The sequence below is a fragment of the Lagopus muta genome, chromosome 15 (assembly GCF_023343835.1).
Source record: "Lagopus muta isolate bLagMut1 chromosome 15, bLagMut1 primary, whole genome shotgun sequence".
In the NCBI taxonomy this organism is placed as follows: Eukaryota; Metazoa; Chordata; class Aves; order Galliformes; family Phasianidae; genus Lagopus; species Lagopus muta.
In genome coordinates this window covers 2,051,667-2,073,453 of record NC_064447.1, presented here as the reverse complement: position 1 = coordinate 2,073,453, position 21,787 = coordinate 2,051,667, and the positions used below count along the sequence as shown (strand labels likewise).

At 55.6% G+C, this 21,787-nt stretch overlaps 1 protein-coding gene across 2 annotated transcripts; it reads right to left on the bottom strand.

Annotated features, from left to right (window-relative positions):
• Window positions 1-165: 165 nt before the first annotated feature.
• Window positions 166-21,010, bottom strand: PPL (periplakin). Of its 2 annotated transcripts, none has more exons than XM_048962109.1 (22): window positions 20,814-21,010; window positions 14,837-14,936; window positions 14,475-14,629; window positions 13,978-14,098; window positions 13,304-13,429; window positions 13,018-13,059; window positions 12,776-12,937; window positions 12,058-12,165; window positions 11,742-11,837; window positions 10,415-10,537; window positions 9,552-9,698; window positions 9,049-9,200; window positions 8,679-8,776; window positions 7,926-8,083; window positions 7,021-7,199; window positions 6,734-6,872; window positions 6,258-6,451; window positions 5,499-5,649; window positions 5,121-5,204; window positions 4,600-4,716; window positions 3,832-3,924; window positions 166-3,196 (listed from the first exon to the last, which is right to left on the bottom strand). In XM_048962109.1, the coding sequence occupies exons 1-22, from the start codon at window positions 20,873-20,875 to the stop codon at window positions 512-514; spliced, it is 5,292 nt and encodes a 1,763-aa protein (XP_048818066.1). In that variant the 5' UTR covers window positions 20,876-21,010; the 3' UTR covers window positions 166-511. The 2 variants fall into 2 exon arrangements, with proteins under 2 accessions (XP_048818066.1, XP_048818067.1); XM_048962110.1 differs by having other exon boundaries at window positions 166-3,193.
• Window positions 21,011-21,787: the final 777 nt, after the last annotated feature.

Below are 21,787 nucleotides of genomic sequence, written 5' to 3'. Positions count from 1 at the left end.
GAGGTGTGCATCACGCCTTTTGCTTACAGAGCCGTTTATTTCCGAGGATAACCCCATCATTTGGTTGTCCACAGTCAAACTGCGTGCCTTACCAACGTGGAGCTGACGCACCCAGCTCTCGCTGGTCACCCCAGAATCATTTTGACCTTCAGTCTCTCTAACATCTGTGCTTTGCTTTTTTTTTTTCCTGCCTTTGTGGCTGTGTGTTGAAGAAACTGCAGGTTTGGCTGAGTCTTTTGGACTTCAGGTACTTCACTTGTCATCTTGTTTGTCGAGTGGTTGGGTAGGGCTGCAGAGAGGGAGAGAAGGTTTAGTTGTAGCCTTGACAAACGTGTTTTCCACTACTGGCGGTGCTTTTCCGCAGCGTATGACAGCAAGCAGTGCGGCTTCATAGCGCGGCTGGGCAGAGGCTGTAGCATTTCGGAAGACGCAAAGGAGGGCGAGGATTTGCAGTGATCTGGTAGTCATAACGAGTGGTGCAGCTCTGACTCGCTGCCTTTAAGGGAAGGTTCTAAAGTGGAGCGAGCACTGGGTAATCGCTTCCAGACACCAGGACTGCCAGCTCCTGAATTGACATCTGCTTGTTGAGGTAACTGTTGTACTGGGCCGTGCTCAGTCTGCCGCTCTTCAGGGCATCTTCGATTGAGAACTCTCTGCCTGACTTCCTGTCGAGGATCACAGATGATTCCCCGTTCGGCCCCTTGATCGAGATCTCTTCCCAGTCGCATTCCTGACTCTTCAGCTTGACGAAGAGGCTCCATTCGATGAGGCCGAGCACGTGAGCTTCCTCTGGAGACATCTCCTTGCCCGTGTCCGGATCGATGACCACAATGGAGCGCCTCAGGTGGTTCTCTCTTTGCTCCCTCTTGATTGCCACTGTCTTGAGGCGGTTCTGGAGCTGCTCGATCTCTGCATCTTTTTCTCTTGATAACTGCTTCAGATCATCTAACTCTCTTTCCAGAGCTTGGAATCTGGAGTCTAGGTTTGGTCCACTGTCCATGTGGGTCATGTTTCTCAAATCCCGAGCTTCTGTTGCTGTGAGTTCAATCTCTGATTGCAGCCTCCTTGTTTCCATCAGCAGGTTTTGCTTTTCAAGGTGCAATTTGTGGTTTTCCTCTCTTAGTAAGTCTAGTTCCTTCGATGACTTAGAGTTGTTGAATTCCACCTCGGACAGCCTGGTTTCGAGCCTATTGATATCTGCATCTAGCTCCCTCTTACGCCTGCTCTCCTCCTCCAGGTTGCTCTTCAGCTTCTGAATCTCATACTCCGTGTCTCCTTTGTCCACTTGGACACTTTCTGAAAAGACAACTTTCTCTTTGACCTCCATTTTCTCCAACGAAAGAAGCTTCTTTCTCAAGGCTTCCAGTTCAGTTTGCAAGACTTGTCTCCGGTGTTTTTCTTCTTCTAGCTCCAGCCTGAGGAGGGAGTGCTCCTTCTCTTGCTGGGGATCTTGCTGAAGGATCACTTTCTGTTTCACTGTTACTCGTTCCGTCGTTTCCCTCTCTTGCTCTTCTAGCTCATTCAGCCTAATCCTCAGCCTCTGCACTTCCAGTTCCGCCTCTCTGCGGGCCTGTCTCTCCTTCTCCAGTTCTTCCAGTTGTCGCTCCAGCTCAGACCGCCTCCTCTGCAGCTTGCGCAGTTCTTCACGGAGGGAATCGATTTGTTTCAGCTCACTCTCGATGCTCTGTGAGAAGGAGTTCACTTCAGCTTTCAAGGCAGGATCTTGCTCGTACTTCACTACTTCCTGCTGGACCACTTTCTCCTTCACCTGGGAAAGTTCCTCCTCTTTCTGTCTTACTTTGTCTTCTTGGAGGAGCCGTTCTCTCTCCAGGTCAACGTGCTTCATTTGTTCCTCGGCCAGCTGCACTCTCAGAGATTCCACCTCCTCTCTTGTCTTAGGGTCTTCCCGGAACTGTAGAATTTCTTGAACAACTTCTTTTGTGTGCACTTGAGGTTTGGTGTCTTTCAAAGCTTGTATCTCTTGTTTCAGCTGGTAGATCTCAAGGTCAGCTCTTTCAATGGCTCCCGTCCTCTCTATGATTTCCTCACGGAGCCGCTGTAGCTCCTTTTCAGTTTCTGGATCATTCTTGTACTTAATGACCTCCTTAATGACTTCTTTGACTTCTACCAGCGGCTCTCTATTCCTCAGAGCAGCCAGTTCATTCTGACAGCTCTTCAGCTGTTCGTCACCACCCCGGTATCTCCTCTCCTGCTCTACCAGCTCCAACCGAAGGTTGGCAACTTCATTTTCAGCCTTAGGATCCGGCCGCACGATCTCCCTCACCTTCTCCTGGACAACCACCTTGGCATTCTCTTCCTCCAGCAGCTGGATCTTCCTGAGCAGCTCGGCCTTCTCCCTCTCGTTGGAACGCCCCTTGGATTTCTCATCCTCGTACTGGCGCCGGAGCTCATTCACCTCCCTCTCGATGGCCACGTCTTTCTCCACCTTCAGTACCTCCTTGACAGTAATCTTGCCCTCAGCGATGGCCCGTTCCTTCTCGAGGCGTTTGAGTTTCTCCTGGAGGAAGCTGAGCTCTTCCTCGTGTTTCTGCCTCAGGGCACTCTCCCTCTGCTTGTTCTCTTGCAACATCCGGAATTCCATCTCCAGCTGGGGATCGTTCTGCAGCTTCAGCACCTCCTTCTCTGTTACCTTCTCCTGCTCTTTGTTCTTCTCGCTGGACAGCACAGCGATTTGTTGGCGTAAAAGATTGACCTCGTTTTCCCTTGTTCCTTCCTGCCTCCTGAGCTCTTCCAGTTCTTCTTTGAGCCTCAAGATTTCTTCAGCTTGAGCCTTATCTTGCTCAATACGCAACACCTCTTTCACTATATACTCCTGCCCTCCTTCCTTCTTCTCATGCTCCAAAACACGCAGCCTGATTTTAAGGGCCTCCAGCTCATCCTGCAGCACCTGGTTCTTGCGCTGCTCTTCTGCCAGGCTTTGCTGCAGTTTGTGGAAGCTCTCCTCCAGCTGCGGGTCCGGCACTTTCTTCACCAATTCCTTCTTAACTACGGTTTCTTGGGGCTTCTGGTTTTGCAGGTGGATAATGTTGTTCTGGATGGCTTGGATCTCAGCTTCTAGCTGTTGCCGACGCTGAGTCTCATCCTCAAGCTCTTTCTTCAACTTCCAGACTTCTTCCACAGGCCTTACGGATTTTTTGGTCTGGATGAAGTCTTGCGTCACCTGAACCTCTGGCTGCTGTGGTTGAAAAAGAGTGTGTAGTTAAGCACCAAGTAAGTTCATTCGGTTATTTGATTTTCCATTCACTCCTGTGGCAGTACTACAGGAGGATGCTGATCTCGGTTAATGGAGGCTGCCTATTGCAAAGGCTCAACAGGGCCAATTTGCAGATGGGCTTTTCTTGAACTGCTCTGTGGATTTCTGGCCTGGAAATCGCTCTCAGTGATACCTGTTGCTGACCTGACAAAGCTTTAAGCTGAGAGAGATGCAATTCTGGTATGGGCAAGGCATAAAGAAAGCGTTAAAAATGAAACAGCGCTTCCAAGGATGAATGGAAAACATGGAGAGCCTGTGCCTGATCCCAGGCAGAACTCTTCATTGAGGTGTCTGCTGACTGATGGGTTCAGGGGTATGAAATGCTGAAATGCTAGCTAGATTTGTTTCCAGTTCAGCTTGTAATAGCAAAGGCACGTGTGTGTGTGTGTGTGATTCTCATATTCTCTCAGAATCACACTGCCCCAGCCTGTTGCAGCTGTGTCAAGCTGCCCACCTGCAGCATGCAGAGATCTAAGCCAAGACCTTGAGCTTGCAGTGAGCTGACCCTCAGGAGCCACAGCCAAGCCCTGAGCCTCTGTGTGTGGGGGATGACTTACCTGCCGCAGGAGGTTCTGAGCAAATTCCAGGTTCTGCAGCCTCTGCCTATTCACAGCATTCACTTCGGTGAACTTGGCTGCCAGAATGGCTTCCTAGGAGACAAGAAGTGTTCAGCAAAGGTGGTGGGACCAGCGATCATCCCTGGTCTTGACCAGGGTCAAGTCTTGCTTAACAGAAGCAATGCCCTCGAGAGCTAACCCTGGGTGCTTTTCTTAAACCTTCCTATAAGAGCAAGCAGACTGGCTTCAAGGCAGGGAGAGTGGGTTTGGGGCATGTGTAATCTCACCTCTTTAAACTGGGTTTTTCCTAATCAAGACTTGCAAAAAGAGATACAACTGAGGCAGAGCCACGTGGGCACTTTGCCTGCCTCGATATGCAGGATGAGTTTGAGGATGGAAGCAAACAGATCCTGTGCAAACAAGTGGCTGGTGGCCTGCTCTCTCCATAAGCACTTGTATCAGGGATGCTGTCTGTGGCAGTGAAATGACTCCAAGAGAAGAAATGTTTTCAAGATCTTCACTTGTATTTTCTTTCCCTTTTCCTCTTTGACAAAGAAGTGGTAATTCCAGTGTTTTCTCTTTCTGGCCATCTGAGCCCCAAGAATGGGTGGCTTCAGAATGATGGCCATCCTTCCTTGTTCTTCTGCCCTCCCTTGCAGCCCACTCCGGGGTTGAGGCTGCTGACCATGAAATGCTTGTTTGCATAATCCCCGTTGGCCCCACAGGCTGTGAGCTGCCTTAGCTCTCTGTAGGGCACTGCTTGCTTACCTCCTCTTTCACTTTTGCAGCTGGAGATTGCAGCCTGGGTTTCTTGCTCATGTACCCATTGCGTCCGTTCTCGAGGTCGAGGATGGACCGCAGCTTCTCAGCTTCCAGCTCGTAGTCCTGTGGGAAGAAGTTCCCAGGAGGAAGGGGTGAGATTCCTGGTCACCCTCCCAGGCTCCATCTCTCTTGACTTCTTCCCTTGGCCACGTTTTGGGCAAGCTGGTGAGATCTGTGGGTCACCCTGCAGGCTCTTGAGCAGGTTCTGGCATTCCTATAGCCTGGTGACCACAGCAGTATGTCCAAACTTGCCAGTCACCTCACCAATACTGGCCATGGAGTGGAAACCTCCTTTCCCAAGCAGGAAATCCTGGCTAATGGCCACATGATGTCCATGCTGGAGCAGACATCACCTGGGTTCAGCTCCTCAACTGTTTGAGCATGGGCAGTAGGCTTCCTAAGCCTTCAATAGGCAGCTCTCAGTAGGATGTAAAGAGTCCTCCTGCTGGCAGAATTGCAGCCCTTACCTTTACTGCCTGCTGGTACTGCTGAGCTGTGGCAGAGACTTTTTGTACCTCCTGTTCTTTGCTTGCGATGTCACCAAGGAGCGCCTGGGACAAAGAAAGATGCAGTCAAAGGGAATGCAGTAGCCCAAAGACTTCGTTTACCTTTTGGGAGGGTTGCCACTGGAGTTACAACACCGAGAATTGCAACCTCCTAGCACTGCCCTGTTATTTACAAACATGTCACAAGTAAGAGTGTGGGACCTCGTAGTGTAAAAGTAAAGCTGCTTAAGCCTGTGTGTTTTCCCATTTTATGTGCAGGACCTGTTTGACTCCATTCACGATCTCTCAGTGGTCCTTTTCCCCTCCCCCCAAGCAGCCCAGGCTCTCAGAAAGAATTACCGCTTGGTTCTTCAGCTTCACTTCCACTTGCTGGATGTTGTCCGTCTCCTGCGGCTCGTAGTTGGGGATGTTGCAAAGGAACTGGTTGATTTTGTCATAGTTTGTGCGGTAGTTGGAATAGGCACTCTTTGCTTTCTGCAGGGTCTGTGTTCTGTAGGGGAAATGGACTCAATGTCAGCACATTCTCCATTGTCATCTTCTGCGAACACCTCTTCATCGGTCCCTGCTTCCCCTTCCCTGCTCCCCAGACATGGAATTGAGCTGGAGCTGTTCTCCACCCCCCTCCTTGCAGGTTCTCTTCTGCAGGAATCAGTGCCACCTGGTTGGTATGAAAGCAAGTAGAAACTGCAGGAGAAATGAGTCACAGGGAAACTGCAGGGAAAATGTGGAGGATGCTGAATGCTGGGTGTAAGCCTGTAGGGGGATAAGAAAGCACAAGATGTGCTGTGATCCAGGCAGAGGCAGATGTGGGTGGATGACAGCTCATGCTCTTATCTCCCCTACTGCCGGTGCAGGCAAGTCTTGCCAAGGTCCCCATCTCTGTAGCAAGAACACTTAATCCCAGAGGCTGCCCAGACCTACCCAGCCAGCACGTGCCAGGAACATCTATTGCTTCTTCCTTGGCACTGCCTGGAAGCCAATCTGCAACTGCCCGTTCCTAGACAGCATTATGCTTCTTCTGATTTTAGAATGGCTCCTCCCTATCGTAAATATCCCAGGCTGGTCCAGTTCCAGCTAGGTGCTCTCCTAGGGCCTCACCTGTGGTCAATTTGCTTGCTGAGGTTGTTGAAGCGCTGGTTGAGCTTGTAGAGCTCGGCTTCCTGCCGCTCAATGTCAGGGCAGTGCTCCTGGAACTTGCTGGCCAGGGTGTTGGAGCAGGTCTTTGTCCTCAGCAAGTTCTGCTCTGCCTCATTGAGCAAGAACCTTTTGGATTGGAGCTCAGAGCCCATGGCCTGTGGAAAAAGGAGAGAGAGGTTCTTCAGGGCTGCACACGTGCCAGGCTTTTGTCACTGGTCCCCATCTACTGTGCTGGTGTCACTGAGGACAGGCTGGAGAAAAGCAAGTTGGAGCTGAACTGAAAGCAGGCACAGTTAATGGGTCCCCGCTGGGGCAGTCATCCCTTTGCCACCAATTCAAGTTTGGGGCTTGGGCAGCAGCTGCCACAGCTTTTGGGAAGCAGTTCTGTATGTGAAGCACGTCAATAGGGTAGAAAACTGGCTGCAGGAAACACTCACCAGCAGCTCTTCTTTCTTACGGTCTATCACCCGCAGGTCCTCTGGTACGGTGTCGTCTGTCACCAGTTTGTTCTCGTATGTGGACAGCAGGTCTCGGCCTTGCTGGAGACTCTTCTCGAGGTGCGTGGCCACCTCAACTCTGTATGGACGCGAGGGGAAAGGTGTTGAATCATAGAACCATTAAGGTTAGAAAAGGTCTCAAAGATCATCAAGTCCAACCATCAACCCATCACCGCCAAGCCAGTCTGCTGGACCTGACTTTCTGCTGGGCTTGAGCCATGACTTACTTCTCCTGGGCAGCACTGAGCAGCTGAACCACACGGTCATACTTCTTGTTGGTGTTCTCCACCTTGTTCTTCACCAACGTAGCGCTCCCAGTGTTGGGCACGGACTCAATGAAGGCCTCGCAGTCCTGGACCTTCCTCATTTTCTCTGGTTCGATGCGACGGACTTCATTGGTTATGTTCTGTGGTAGGGAAAAATCTTTGTAGCAACTGAACCTTGTGGCTATGGGAAAAAACAGCTGACCTGTGTCTGTCTGGTGCAAGAGGGGAGGGCAGGGCTGAGGTGTGTGCTTGGTGGCAGATGCCTTTCAGCCCTAGAGGGAACATGAGGATATTTTCTCCATCCAGGCTCGTATCCAGCTCTGTCAGAGCAGGCTAGATAGCCCTCAGCAAGGAAGCTCTGGCTGGGGAGGGACTGGTTCACAGCAGCTCTAGCTCTGTTGGAAACGTGCTGAGCTCATCTGGACCACTGGGTTCTGCAGCCTGAAGGCTGACTTCTTGCCTGGACATCAAAGTGCTGCAGACAGCCGGAGCAATTTGCTTTCACTTGTGGTGGCACTTGGATTTTGACACAGCCAGGAGGTGGATTGCCTCCTGGAACGAGGGAGGTTTGTGGCATGGAGCCTGAATTAATTAGGGGTCAGAAGGAGGGGAAGGGAGTGGAGTGTTGCCTAGCGGAGCAGATGCTGAGCTGTGCACAAGGAGAAGCTGTGCCCTGGACTGCAAGTGTTGGTATTTTTGTTTGGTCACTAGCCGGTGGTAGCGCTGCTCCATGCCTTCATGGAGTTCTGGGAGCACCAACAGCATGCAGCACACCAAGAACCACCCTGAAGACCCCTTGGAAGGACCCCAGCCTCTGGAGCAGGGTCCCTGCGTGGCACAATGTGCCTGCTCCTACGGCCTTGTACCTTCAGGTCCTTGGAGCGCTCGGTGCTGTCCTGCACAGCCCGACTCTGCTCCAGCGGTGGACGGAGGTTTGCTGTTATTGCTTTCTCCAACTTGTCCAGGTCACTGTGCACTTTCTCCAGCCCTGCCAGAAGCTGGCGGCCCTGAACTGATGCAGCATCTGGGGAAGGAAAAGGGAGCAGGTTAGAGAACAGCTCGATCCCACCACTGAGCATGAAACTACATCCTCCTCCACTCTCTGCCTGCTGTAGCCACAACGTGCTTGCTCCAGCCCCATGCATGTCCCAGCACTGCACCTGGGACCCTGAGGAGAGGAGAAGCTGTCAGTGATGTCCTCTCACTGCAGCAAAGCAGCAGTCCAACACTTTGGCCACCAGCAAGAGTCAAAGGCAGCGTGGCTCAGGCACTGGTGTGTGCCCAGGGTGTCCCCATCACCAGTGGTGGTGTCCCCATCCATGCAGTTGTTTGAGATGTATGGATGTGGCACTAAGGGATGTGGCTCGGTGATGGGACTTTGTAGGTCGCGCTGATGGTTGGACTTGGTGACCTCAAAAACCTTAACCAGCCTGGACCATTCCATGATTTTATGATTCCGAGTGGTGTTTGTGCTCTATGTTCCACCATTACCTCCTGAGTAAGAGGACAGGAGTGGTGCAGGATTGCATGGTTGTTCTTTGAGGAGACAAAGCAGAGAGCCACCCCTGAACTCAAGGCAGTGTAGGAACAGTGAAAGGGCTGCCCTGGCAGAGCCATACCTCCAATGCTGTCAGCCTTCAGCCCCTCGTAGCGCTGCTGGAGGATGTTCCTGCAGTTGGAGGTCTTCTCCTTTACAGCTACATAGCTATCAGCAATCCTGCGGAAGGGACAGCATGGGGACAATGTAAGAGCTGCCCTGCCAGCATTCATCTGGGTCATGAAAGTGGGGAGAAACCCAGCTGGGGGGTTTTCTGCACCCTCATCCATGTTCATAAGTGGGCAGAGCAGAGTCTTCCCTTGCAGGAGAGGTGCTTCATCCTGAGTGCTTCCCAGCAGGATGGGAGCACTCCCCACACTCCTCCCTAGAGTTGGAGAACCTGGCTGGAGGGGTGGTGTTGGGAGGGTCTGGTGCTGTGGTACTGCACTTACTGGTCCGCCAGTGCTATTGCCTCTGCATCTGGAGGGGGGATCATGAAGCAGACACCTGGGGCACTGATGGCACCTCCTGCACCGTCCATCACTTCCCAGATGTCTCCACTGTTCTTTTGCAGGGTGTAATGGGCTCCTCGGGTTATCTGGCCCTGGGGATGGGAACAAGCAGCAGCAGCAGGTCAGGCTGTGCCCCTTGCACTCGTCGACTCGCTCCCCACAGCCCCCAGCCATCTCTCTGCAGCCAGTCACTGCAGCAGGGGCAGGGAGGAGGTGGCATTTCCTGAACCTGCTGCGGGTCCCTCGGTGGAAGGACCTGCTCCTGGGTGGCACTTGGTGTGGCTGTCACCTTGCTACCCCCAGCTCAGCGTAGCATCACAGAGGGTGTGCAACAAGCACCGCGCGGCTGCAGGGCTATTGGAGGCTGTGCTTTACCCATCCCCCTCAGCCTGTCCCCGGTGCTGGTGTCACCTCTGTCCCCTGCATTCACCCTGGGCCATTACCTGCTCGCCCTCATACTCGCACAGAGCCTCCACAGGGATGGGCTGCGGCGGTGGCAGCCGGCGGTACCGCAGGGGCAGGACGTGCTGGCTGCGCTCCTGCAGCGACTGCACCACAGCATCGTACTTCTCCAGGGCCTTCTCTTGGTCCTAGCATGGGGGAATGAGCAAAGAAACGTGGGAAGGAGGGAGAGGGGATGTGTTCCTGTGCCCCCAAAGCTGGGAAGAGCTTATATTGACTGACAGAGCCCTCAGCTTCCTTCGTTTGCGCCACAGGGAATGGCTTTTGGGTCCTGCTCTGCAGCCACTGGGATCCTGCACTGAATGCTCCCACGTCCTCCTGCTGCTCCTACAGCCAGACTGAGAAAGGAATCTCTGTGCCTGGTGCATGGTCTACAGAGTGTGGTGCTGGGATAAGCCTGTTCCCAGCAATTAGCTCTAATGAGTACCTTGCAAAGCTCTGCATAGGTTGCTCTCTTAGTGTCTGGGCAGGTGGGCGTCCTGCAATGGCCATTGGGGTGGGAGGAGAGGGGTACCCAGGGCAGAGTCATTGCTGCACCAAGCAGTGCTGCATCATGCTCAGGACACAGCCAGACCCCAGCACAGCTTGTTCCACCGCCTCCTCCGGCAGCAGGTCTAATTATGCTCCTACCCTTTATGAGCACCAGCTCAATGGGTGAACAAATGAAAACCAGCCCGGTGAGCAATTACGTTGCTGTGGGAGAGGCAATCCCTAGCTCAAGGCAGAGGAAGAGCCAGGTGAAGGGAGGCAGCAGCATGGCCAGCGAGCAGGACTGGGTGCCCATCCCCACAGGGACTGCACCGTGGTGCCATGGAGATGCTCTGGATCCCTTGTCAGTACTCACATCCAGCTCCCTGAGGAGCGACTCCAGCTGGTATCTGTCCTTGAACTCTGGGCTGTATTTTTGGTCCAGGTCCGTATCGACTTTCTTCAAGAGCTGCTGGGCGTCCTTTGCGTCCTTCTGAAACTGCAGAAAGGCAGAAACTCTCACTAGGGGGACCCTTGCAGCAGGGACAGTCCCTGCAAGGTGCCACGGATGAGACACATAGAGGAGGATGAGGAATTGCTATTTGCAAGAGCAGAGCCAGGGAAAGCCAGCTGGGGGAGAAAGAACGAGGCAGCTCATCGCGTGCTTTTCTCCTGCAGGTTGTTCAATCCACGTTTCCCAGCCCTTCCCACCTTTAATTGGGGTTTCACGTGGGCAGCATCACGCCACGCGCTCCTCCCTGCTGCCAACAAGGAGGAGCGGGCAGAGCTCGGCTCTTCCCCACACAAGCCACCCCACGGCGCAGTTATTTGGGCAGGTACCACAGGAGGCACTGAGGGGCTGGGCACCCCGCTTCCCCCTTGGCAGAAGCCTCATCACGTCCTCAACACGCCCAGGCTGTGGGAGAGGAATCCGGCCCGACCTGCTCCCTTGCACAGCCTCCCAGGCTGCCAGATGCAATTTATCAGGCAGACATCTGTCTGCAGCGCTCAGCTAGGCTGTGCAGCTCCATGCAGGCTCCCTGCAGCCAGCACAGCACTGCAGGTGAGGTTTTTCCCCACTCACAGCTATGCTGCTTTGGTGGGAAGCTTCAATTGCGTGATGTGAGGCTTCTCTGGGGGATGAGGTGGTAAATAGGTGGCAGAGAAGTGGCAGGAGCCTCTGTGAGTCCCAGCAGAGCAGGGTCCTCTGCTGCGTGTGAGGGTGCTGACAGCGAGAAGTGGTGCTGGTGCATGGAGCAGGTGATTTTTTGGGACACAAAAATGATCTGAGGGATGGAACCCCTCTCCATTGGGACAGGCTGAGAGCTGTGGCTGTGCAGTGCAGAGAGGAGAAGGCTGCAGGGAGAGCTGAGTTCGGTCCTTTGGTACTTAAAGGGGGACTCGAGGAAAGAGGGGGACAGAATCTTCAGCAGGGACTGCTGTGACAGGACAAGGGGAAATGGTTTCAAACGAAAAGAGGGGAGCTTAGATTAGAAGTTTGTTACAATATAGACAGTAAGGCACTGCACAGGCTGCCCAGAGAGGCAGTGGTGCGCCGTCCCTGCAGACCCTCAAGCTCAGGCTGGGAGGGATCTGAGCACTGATGGAGCTGTGGGTGTCCCTGTTCATTGCAGGGTTGGGAACAAGTGGCCTTTAAGGGTGCCAGCCTCAGTTCCTAAGGCCTAGTCCCAGCAGTCTGGTACCTTGTGGAAGTCCTCCATGAACTTGAGGTGGCTCTCCTCGCAGATCAGGAAGTTGAGATACTCCTTCCAGTCGGCGTGGACTGCCTCGATGTGTGCCTGTAATGCAGTGCTGTGTCAACACCTGGGGCGGGGGCAGCCCGGTGGGGTGAGCCTGAGCTGGCCCCAACCTGCAGCACCCATCTTGAGCAGTGCCCCAAACAGGGCTGGGAGATGGGGAAGGGCCGTGGGTTTGGTCCTGAGCAGAGGAGGCTGAGGGGCAGCCTCGTGGTGGCTGCAGCTCCCCATGGTGAGGGATGAGCACGGTACCAGTGCTCACCTCAATGGCGTTCTTCCCAGGATGGTTCTGGGCCAGCAGTTGGTCTCCATCTGCATGCAGCTTGTTAATGGCCTCCTCCTTCTCCTCCAGCTTCCGGTGGATGAAGTTCTAGATGGAGAGAAGAGAGCTGCTGACCTCCACGCAAACAGAAGGGGACACCCAAAGTGCTCTGTTTCCCCACTGTGGTTTTTGTTTTTCCTTTCCTTGCAAATGTTGCTGAAGATGGGATTCTTGCCAAGCTAATGCTGAGATAAGGGCGAGGAAAGCCAGCAACCTGCCAGCTTTCCTCTTGGCTTTATTTCTGGCGGGAGGCAAGGTTGTTCAGCCTGGAGAAGGCTCCAGGAGACCTTAGAGAAGCCTTCCAGTGCTTGAGGGAGCTGCAGGAAAGCTGGGGAGGGACTCTCTACCAGCAAGCGTAGTAACAGCAAGGGGGAACAGTTTTAAACTAAAAGATTTAATTAATTAGGAGGAAGTTCTTCACTTATAGGGTGGCAGTGCTGCCCAGAGAGCCGTGGGTGCCCCATCCCTGGAGGTGCCCTGCTCTGTGAGAGGTGTCCCTGCCCACAGCAGGACAGAACCATCGGACCGTAAGTTCCCTTCCAACCTCAAACCATTCTGTGGTCCTGAGATTAGTGTTTCCATCCTATCACCTGTCGACCTCCAAGTGCTTAATGATGGGAAGCTGAGGCAGAAGGGACAGGTGTGAGCGTGCTCCCACCTCGTACTGGCGGCGCCGGCTGGGGTAGTCCAGGTTGTGGTCGCTCCAGTCGTAGTGCGTGCGGTCCTTTGCCTGCTGATCCAGCCAGTAGAGCTTGTTGGTGCAGCGCTGCATGTAGTCCTGCAGTGAGTTCAGGTCCTGCTGCCGCTGCTGCGAGCTGGCCTGGCAGGGAGAAAGGGAGAGCTCAGCCCCAAGCTCCTCTCCCTGCCCCACCCCAGCCCTGCGTCCCACAGGTCTCCTACCAGCAGCTTCTGGTACTTGGCTTGGAGGTCACTCGTGTATCCCTGGGAATGGGAGAAGAAAGGCGGTTGGGGGGTGCTTGCAGAGAGGGGAAGTTTGAAAGGGGCTGAATAGGGCTTTTGTGGGGTCAGCTTCCTCATGAAGCCGGAGGTGATGTAGGATGTTCAGCTCCAAGACTAGCAGTGGGTTCTGGGCACCCACCCAGCTCAGGCCAGGCTTGGGAGCTGCCTGCATTCCCTCAGGGCACGACGTCCCTATTCCAGTGGGATATGGGGCAGGAGAGCTGACCTTGTTGCCTTCCTTGGTGATGTGTGGGCCGATGGCCATGACCTCATTGTGGAAGATGTTGTGCTCTTCTACTTGGCTGTTGACCAGCGGCAGATCAGTCCCAAAGCCTTTGCCACACAACGCATCCTACAGCACATGAGATATGGGGTCAGTGGCAGGAGAATGGGATGCAGCAGCCAGGACCTGAATGGCTTTTCTTGGCCACTGGAGCCGGATGTGGAGCTGGGCTGGGGCAGGCTCTGGGGTATTGCTGGGGGACATGGAGGCTCTCACGGACTGTGAAGCACCACGATAAAGGGGATTTGGGAACTTGGGAAGTGAAGCTGATGCAGCAGGGATCCCCTATGCATCATGGATCAACGCATGCAGAGAATGGGGGTGGTGAGGCTGGGCACTTCCCATAACTGCAAGGCTGTTACTAAGAACCCAGCGGCAGATAGCGGGAAGATGAGAACTGAGGGGCACACACTGGAGCAGAACTGGCAGCTGGGTGTCAGGGGAAGCTTTTGCACTGTTAGGGCAGCACTTAGAGAGTGGAGAGAGCGTAGTCTCCATCCTTGGATGCAGAGCAGCAGAGGTTTGCCCAAGCTCACCCAGGAGCCTCTCTTCTCTCAGCCCAGGTGTCCCCAGTGGGGCACAGTCCCCAGGCAGCAGCACTGCTGTCCCCTCAGTACCTGTTTCTCCTCGATCACTGTGCACCAGTTGACCTGGGGCTCGATGTGCTGCAGGGGGAAGTTGTAGATCTGGTCATGTTTCACACGTAGATTTGCCACTCGTTCCTTCAGCTGCCGGATGCTGCGGGAAGGGAAGGATGAGGTGGGATGCAGGATGTTGGTACAGAGCAGCCCAGCCATTAAGCAATAGCTGCACTTGTCCCCTCCCAGCCCCCTTGTGATGCTCAGACTGCCCTCAGGAACCTCAGCCATGCCACGGGGGCAGGGGGCTGCACTGAGCAATGAGCTGGGCAGCAGAGGGCAGGGGCTGCCATGCATCAAGGCTGCTCTGCACATTCTCTAGCTCAGGGTGGGGGGCAGCTATTGCCCCACAGTGCTTTGCAGGGCTTTACATGGGGCTGTTGGTGGGTGACATGCTCAACATACGCCTGCGGGTTGTGCACAGGGGGCTATGAGCTGAACCTATGGAGATGGCCATCCCCTCCCATTGTACTCACTCCTCAGTGATCATGTCCCCTTGGGGGTGCTTCATGTGCCTGGCAACGGCTGCATCCCCATCCAGTACATAGAGCAGCTTGTCCGACTCCGTCAGCTTCTGAGCTGTCAGCTCCTTGTACTGTGCTAGCTGGCATGCCTTGATCTTGTGCAAATCCTGGGCGGGTAGAGAGCGGGGAGAAATGATCACAGAGGGCAAAGAAACAGCATCCATGCTCACATGCCTTGGGGTGGGAGCCAGATGAGGTCCTCCCTCTGCACTGCTCCCATGCAGCAGTGATGGGCAGGCTGGCCAGAGGGCAACGTGGTCCCCTTCCCACCTCTGGGGAGCACTGGCACGCACAGGGCCACAGCTCATACTCACATTCTGCATTCGGGAGTCAGTCTCCACGATGTTCTTCTCCACTTGGTCGGCATTTTTCTGCAGGCGCTCGATGAGCTCGGTCAGCTCTTTGCTGGAGATGCTGGGGAAGGAGAAAAGGGAGAGGAGCTCACCACGCTGCAGGTGCCCATGCAGAGGGGCCACATCCCAGGGGGCTCCTTTCAGCACGCCGTGGCCCCACCGCATGGCTGGGGGCCAGCCGAGCTCGCCAGGCCTTGCAGCTGTGTGTGACTCACTGCTGCCTTTCTAACACTTTCCAAAACACGCAGCCGTGCTGCCAGCATGGGGGTGGTGGCCGGGGCTTCTCGATGGGAGCAATGCCATGGCTGAAGCCAGGGCGCAGGGCAGGAGTGCTGCTCACACCCTGACACAGAGCACCCTGCCTCCCTCTGCAGATAGCAGCTCTGCAGGGAGGTGTGCACCGTTTAGAGCAAATAAAAGGCAATGGGATGGCGCCCGCTGCATCTGGGCATGTGCACTCCGGCTCCTGCCAGGCAGGATTCCTTCTTCCCTTCTCTATGTGCTCAGGATGCAAGCCTCTCTGGTGGCTGTGCGCAGGGCCCGTCGTCTGCTTTGCTTTGCATCAGCAAGGAATTGTGTGGGGTTAGCCAAATGTTCCCAGCAGGGACAGCTGAGCTGGAGCCAACACTTCTATTAATGTCCAGAACACCCTGTGCCACAGCTTCTGCATCGCCATGCTTACTTTAAACATTTCATCACTTTGGCTGCAGTGTGCTGATGGGATGTGAGGCTCTGGCCAGCCTGTGGGCAGAGCTCAGGGCTGCATCCCCCCAGCACCAACACCACCACACTCCCACGTGCTTCATGCTCCCAAACAGTCGCAGAGCCCAGAGCTGGTCCTGCTATAAGGGCTGAAACTTGGCTCACTCTAATCCCAATCATTTACCGAGTGGAGATAACAAGCCTTAATGATCTCATCACGTGGAAGCAGAATTAATTGTTATACGGCGTGTGGAAAGGCTGATCTCCGTTAGAGCTGCTGCTCGGTGTGCCCTTGTGTCTCCTGCACAAGCTGTGGACCACAGCCCAGGTGGGAGCAGCACTATAAGGTGAGTTGCAGCTTCCTGGCTGCAATGGGAAAATGACAGCAGTCCCCTACTGGGGATGTGGGCATCCTGGTGACGGGATGCAGAGAGTGGGAATAGCAGCTGGTCCCACTGGGAGCAATGCAGGGTCACAGAATCACAGAATGGCCCAGGTTGGAAGGGGCCTCAAGGATCATGAAGCTCCAATCCTCCTGCCACAGGGCCACCAACCTCCACATTTAATACCAGAGCAGGCTGCCCAAGGCCCCATCCAACCTGGCCTTCAACACCTCCAGTGTCCTTGGGGTGAGGCTGCTCGTGGCTTGCTGCCTTCCCAGTGCAGTGCTGGGGAAGAGGAGCTCAGCCTGCTGGGTCTGGCCGAGCTCCTGGCATTGATGCTGAGTTTTGGGACAGGTCCCCATCTGCCACACGTGTCATCTCTTTCAATAGGACAAAAAGCTCTGGGCTCATTGCTCCTCACCTCAAGCCCTGCCCCACACACTGACAGCAGGTCCCACTTCCCCTGAGAGATTCCAGCACAGCAGGGCAGGCTTTGCACTGGCTTTTCTTTATACAGATGCTGTGTCATCAGCAGGGCGCAGAGCAGGGCGGTGGCTGCATCCATCAGTGCTCTGCAGGGCTGAGCATCTTGCTGCCCTGCATGCCTGCCCCGTGATGGAAGTGGGATCCCAGGGATGAATCTTTAAGGATCTGTAGCACGGATGGAAAAGCCAGCCCGAAAGACAGAATTATGGAGTTTTCTGAGTTCCAGTTTTGATTGTGATGTAGAAATGTCCAGATTGCACAAGGGAAATAAAATTCAGCTTGGGATCCACAGTGATTGGAGTTTTCCAAGCTGGTCTCTTGGCTTGCTTGAGGGAATCTGCACCAGCAAAGCCCATCTCTCTGTGGCATCAGCACCCAGAGAGAAGGAGGTGCTACCAGCCCCTGCCAGGAGCATCCCTGCATGCAGAATGCAACAGGGGCACTGGCACTGCCCGTTCTCCTGTGCCAGAGGTTTGCCCAATCCTCCAGAAATTGCCACTCGAACACACAGGGGCAGCATTTGAACCAGACTGGGAGGGAGGAGGAAAGGCAGAGGGGCTCCAGAGCACTCACTGGGATGGGACACAGAGCCAACTGCTGCAGGAGGACCCAAGTGCTCGGGGCATGGCCACAGCAAGGAGCCTGCAGAGGGAAGGGAGAGGCAAAGCCCAGATAGAGAGGGCTTTGTTTGAAAACGGGAGAAAAAAAGAAAAAGAAAAAAAAATCCCTGGAAAAACAGGCTTTGCCATTGCTGAAGAACTCAAACATTTCCAAAGAGTTTTCTGATTGTGAAGGAAAAAATGATAAAGTTCGTGACAGGCTGTGTTTGACAATGGCTCTGTTTCTGTTCTGGAGTGGAGGGCCAGGCCGATTCCAGCACATGGGGAGGGTTTGCTCTGGGTTTTCCCAGCTGGGGAGCAGGGAGGAGGCAGCTGCTCCGTGCCTGACCGGCTGTTGCTCAAAGCTTTGGAGCCGCTCTCTGCTCTTCAGGGAGAGGAGATGCTTTTGCCCTGGCTCACCGTGCTTGGGAGAGCTCCAGCTTTGCTGAGAGCTGGCAGCAGCCACTCGGGCGTTCCCCAAAAGAGCCCCGAGATGCTGCAGGGTACGCGAGCATCCACAGCAGGAGGGAACCCCCTCTTCCCAGCTTTTCGGGCCGACGTGGTGATGCTGAAGAGATGGTGCCAAACAGAACTGAGCTCCAAACCAACCTTCTGCCTGGATCTCCCCTGCCAGGCCAGCACCTCCAGCCCGGCAAACCCCCCCACTCCTCCTGCTTTGCCCTGAGCAAAGATTGTGCGCCCGCTCAGCTCTCTGCCTTGTGCCATAATTTGCACCTTGCAGTGATGTGGCCCCTCTGTTTCCTTCTCTCCTCCTATCAGTCCATGCCTTTGCTGATAACACTCCCTGCAGCAAACACCCCACACAGGTGTGGGTGTGTGGGATGAGGGCAGGACTGCAGCGGCGCACTGGGATTTCTCCAAATGTTCTCTTTTTCAAACAAGGAGGAGATTTCACCCACACCCCTAAAACGAGGGAGTGCTCACACAGAGCAGAGCACACGACCCCTGAGAATGGGACCCACAGCCAGGTGCCACCCTGCACCCTGCTCTCATGGGAAGCTGCAACCACCCTATGCACAGCACTCCCTCCGCAGTGCCTCTGTGCCATATAACGGCGCTGCTGGTGTGGGATGGGGGCAGAGCAGAGGGCCGGGCTACAGCCAGCATACCTTCCATTTGGGGGAGGCCAAAACCTGGCTCCAAAGTCACAGCACACATTAGGGCCAGCAGGCAGCCAGGCTCAGCCCGCCTTGTTTCGGTTGTGTTTATCTTCCCCTGTATTAATGGTGATATGTTATTGTAATGTGCATGGAAATTAAAGCAAAAATAGGGCAGGCGATGGCGAGGCTCGCTGTGCTATAAATACAGAGCAGCGCCCTGACTCACCGGTTGTCTATTCAGTCCTGCTGACTCCAACCCTGCAAAACAGCCTCTGGAAATGGGTGCCAGCCCCACAGCCAGGTCCCCCCCACCCCTGAGCCTCCAGTTCCAATGTCAGAGGCTGGGCCAGGCAGGGGGTGTGGGGTCTCTCCGGAGTGGGGACCCCCTTTGGGGACATGCCTGAGCCTCCAGAGCCACCCTCCCCACGGGTGATCTCCCACAGTCGCTCCTCCAGGACCAGACTGATCTGCGTTGTTCGCCTCCTGAGCTCCTTTCGTAAAGCACCTCCTGGTTTTGGGGTGTGGGAAAGGGAGCAGGGGAGGATCTGGGATGTTCTCCCATATGACATGGCTACTCTGCCTTCTCGGGATGTGGGACCTCTGGCACCTGTGCGTGGTTGGCGCTGGGCTCTTCTTAAAAATAAATCTAATAAGATAAACATACACATGCCGCACCTCCAGCAATGCCTCTCCTGGCACACCCAGCCCTGGCAGCCGGACTGGAGCTTTCTGAAGGCTCCCGCAGCTGTGCCCTTCTTCCTGCTCTCTTTTTGGAGGGATAGAAAGGGGATGAGGACATTCCTACAAAACAGGCCCCATACATTTGCGCAGCAGGAAGACAAAACCACGGAGCACTGCCTGCAAATGGAAGTGCCAGAGGATGGGCACCCAGAGCTGGGTGGCAGGGATGTTCTGCAGGAGCAACCGGGCGCTGCTGAGGCTGGCACATCAAGGTCCTGCCATGCCGTGTGCACCCCACATCCTCCCCAGGATTAAACACAGGGACAGGGGGAGAGGCTCCTGGCGGGGCTGTGACCCACCGCAGGATGTGACCTGCTGCTCCACAGGCGGCCTGGGCAGCGATCTCCTCCTTCCACAACACTGCTGGGCACAGCTCCAGCACAACCTTGCACTCGCCAAACCATTACCGGCTTGGTGCCATGCCACTGTGCTGCTGCCAAGCCTCGGTCACCGCGGCACCCTGGCACCGAGCACCCTCAGCACGGCATCGCCGCCTCTCCAAAGCGCTGCACAAAGGTTGGAGGAACTCCCACCGTGTTGAGACCCCCATTCCTGCCTACAGCCCGCTGCTGGGCTGATGTTAGCAGTGCTGCTCAGTACCTCCCGTGCTGGCTGGGAGCCTGGCACTGCCCGGAGCGCAGGACGGGGCGGCTGCCTGCTGTCTTCCACTGCCTTCTCCCATGAGTGGTTCAACCGGTCGGGCGCCGGCGTCCCCATCCCGATGGTGAGGAAGTTTCCCCACAGTGGGAGTGTTCCCTGCCTGCGCAGCTGTTTGTAAACTCCAACGCAGGATTGAACAAATTGGGGCTAATGGGCACAGCCCCCTCTTGGCTGCGTCCAAAGCAAGAAGGGGTGCAGGGGGGAGGTGGGATGGGGGGGGGGGGGGGAGCAGCACTGTGGCCCCAGCACAATCCAGCCTAAAAATAAGGGACCAGCCTGGCTTGCAGCCTTCAGAGTGCCGCAGCCCCACAGCAGGGTGTTGGCACCTTTCTTTGGCAATGGGACCGCTTGAATGGGGCTGTGGGGGGGCTCAGGGCCACCCCATCTCCTCCTGTCAGCCCTCCCCAGGGTGAGAGGTGCCTGGCCCCAAACAGGGAGAGCCCAGCAGCACCTGAGTGCTCACCACACTCCCAGACTGAGGCAGCAGCATCCTCCCCTTGGGGGCTCCTCCTAAACGCAGAGACCAACAAGGATGAGCCCTGCTAAACCGATCCCAGCACTGAGCACGTTGGGGATACATCCCGTCTGCCCACGGCACGCAGTGAATGCTGCAGCCCAGAGCACAGCCGTGCCTCCTCGGAGGGGAATTCCCCATTGATTTCCATTTTAACTGCATCTGTCTGATGGTTGGTTTTATAACCAAGACAACTGAAGCACGCTCTCACACCAATAGAGTTGAGAAGGAAAAAAAAAAAAAAAAACCCAAAAAGAAAACAAAACCCAGAGAGAATAGAGGGAATAATTGATCCTTAGAAAACGCTAACGAAGGCTGAAGACTTTTTACCCCATGTTCCGCTCTGGGATCTCACCTGGCACACACTGGGATGGTGAAGGCACCTGCCCACAGTGCTGTGGAGGGGACGGTCACATCCAGCCAAGGAATGCCATCCCATACTCTGGGGACGGCACCGGAGGGTGCTCACACCTGGGGGGTCCAAACCGCGGGCTGCCCTCCCCCGGGGGTAACCTGCACTTTGGGACGCCCAAACCTTGCGCTGAGGGGCTCTGCAGACGGGGACACCCCAACCTGGGGGTGCTTATGCCGCGGGGTGCCCACATCCTGGGGTGCTCGCAGCTGGGGGTGCTCGGGGCTGCCCCACAAACCGCAGCACCGGGTGGGATGGGAGCACCCGGCAGAAGCCAACCTGGGGCTGGGGGCTCTCGGTACCGCTGCGGGGACTCTCACCTCTTCTTCTGCACCGACGGGCTGTACTTCCCTTTGTTGCGCTTCCTGAACAGCGAGTGCATCGCGTCCCCGGCCGCCGCCCGCTCTCCGCCTGCTCTTCCCCCGCTGCCGACGGGAGCCCTCTGAGAGCCGGGAACGGCGGCGGCGGGGCCGGGCCCAGGGAGGGAGGCGGGGACGGGGCTGCGGCTGCCTCTGCCCTCCCGGGGAGCGGAGCCGGGACTGGGAGTGGAAGGGAGGAGCCCGGAGGGGGTTCCTGTGTGCTCCTGTGCTCCTGTGCTGCTCGGGGGGGGGGAGGAAGGGGGGTGAAGGGAGGGGAATCGCAGCCCACCTTGTGCAGTAGGCACGGGTACCTGGGGCACAAAGCCCCGTCCGTGGCCGTGGACACCTGCAGGGATGGGAACCCCCAGCTCTGCTCAGCAGTGCCAGCGCCTCGCAGCCCTGTGGGTGAAGAATTTCCTCCTCACGTCCAACCTAAAGTTCCCTTCTCTTAGTTTAAAACCGTTCCCCCTTGTCCTATCGCTGCACCCCCCTGACACGGAGTCCCTTCCCATTTTACTGTACCTGTAGGCACTGGGCATTGCTGCAGCCCCCCCAACCCTGGAGCCTTGCCTCCCCCAGGCTCAATGCCTGCAGCCCTCGGCTATTCCTATAGCAGAGATTGTCCCTCCCTGTTCTGCTCTCAGGAGCCCCCACCTGCAGTGCTGCATCCATGCCTGTGGCCCAGCACAGCAAGGTTGGGACCAGGGGCCAGAGGAGGACACAGGGATGCTCGGAGGTTGGAGCACTTCTGCTATGGAGACAGGCTGAGGAGCCAAGAGTGTGCAGCATGGAGAGAGCTCCGTGCAGACCTCAATGTGGCCATTCAGTACTAAAAGGAGATTATGAACAGGAAGGGAACAACTTTTTACATGGTCTCATACTGATAGGACAAGGAGGAATGGCTTTAAACTAAAAGAGGGGGAAATTTAGGTCAG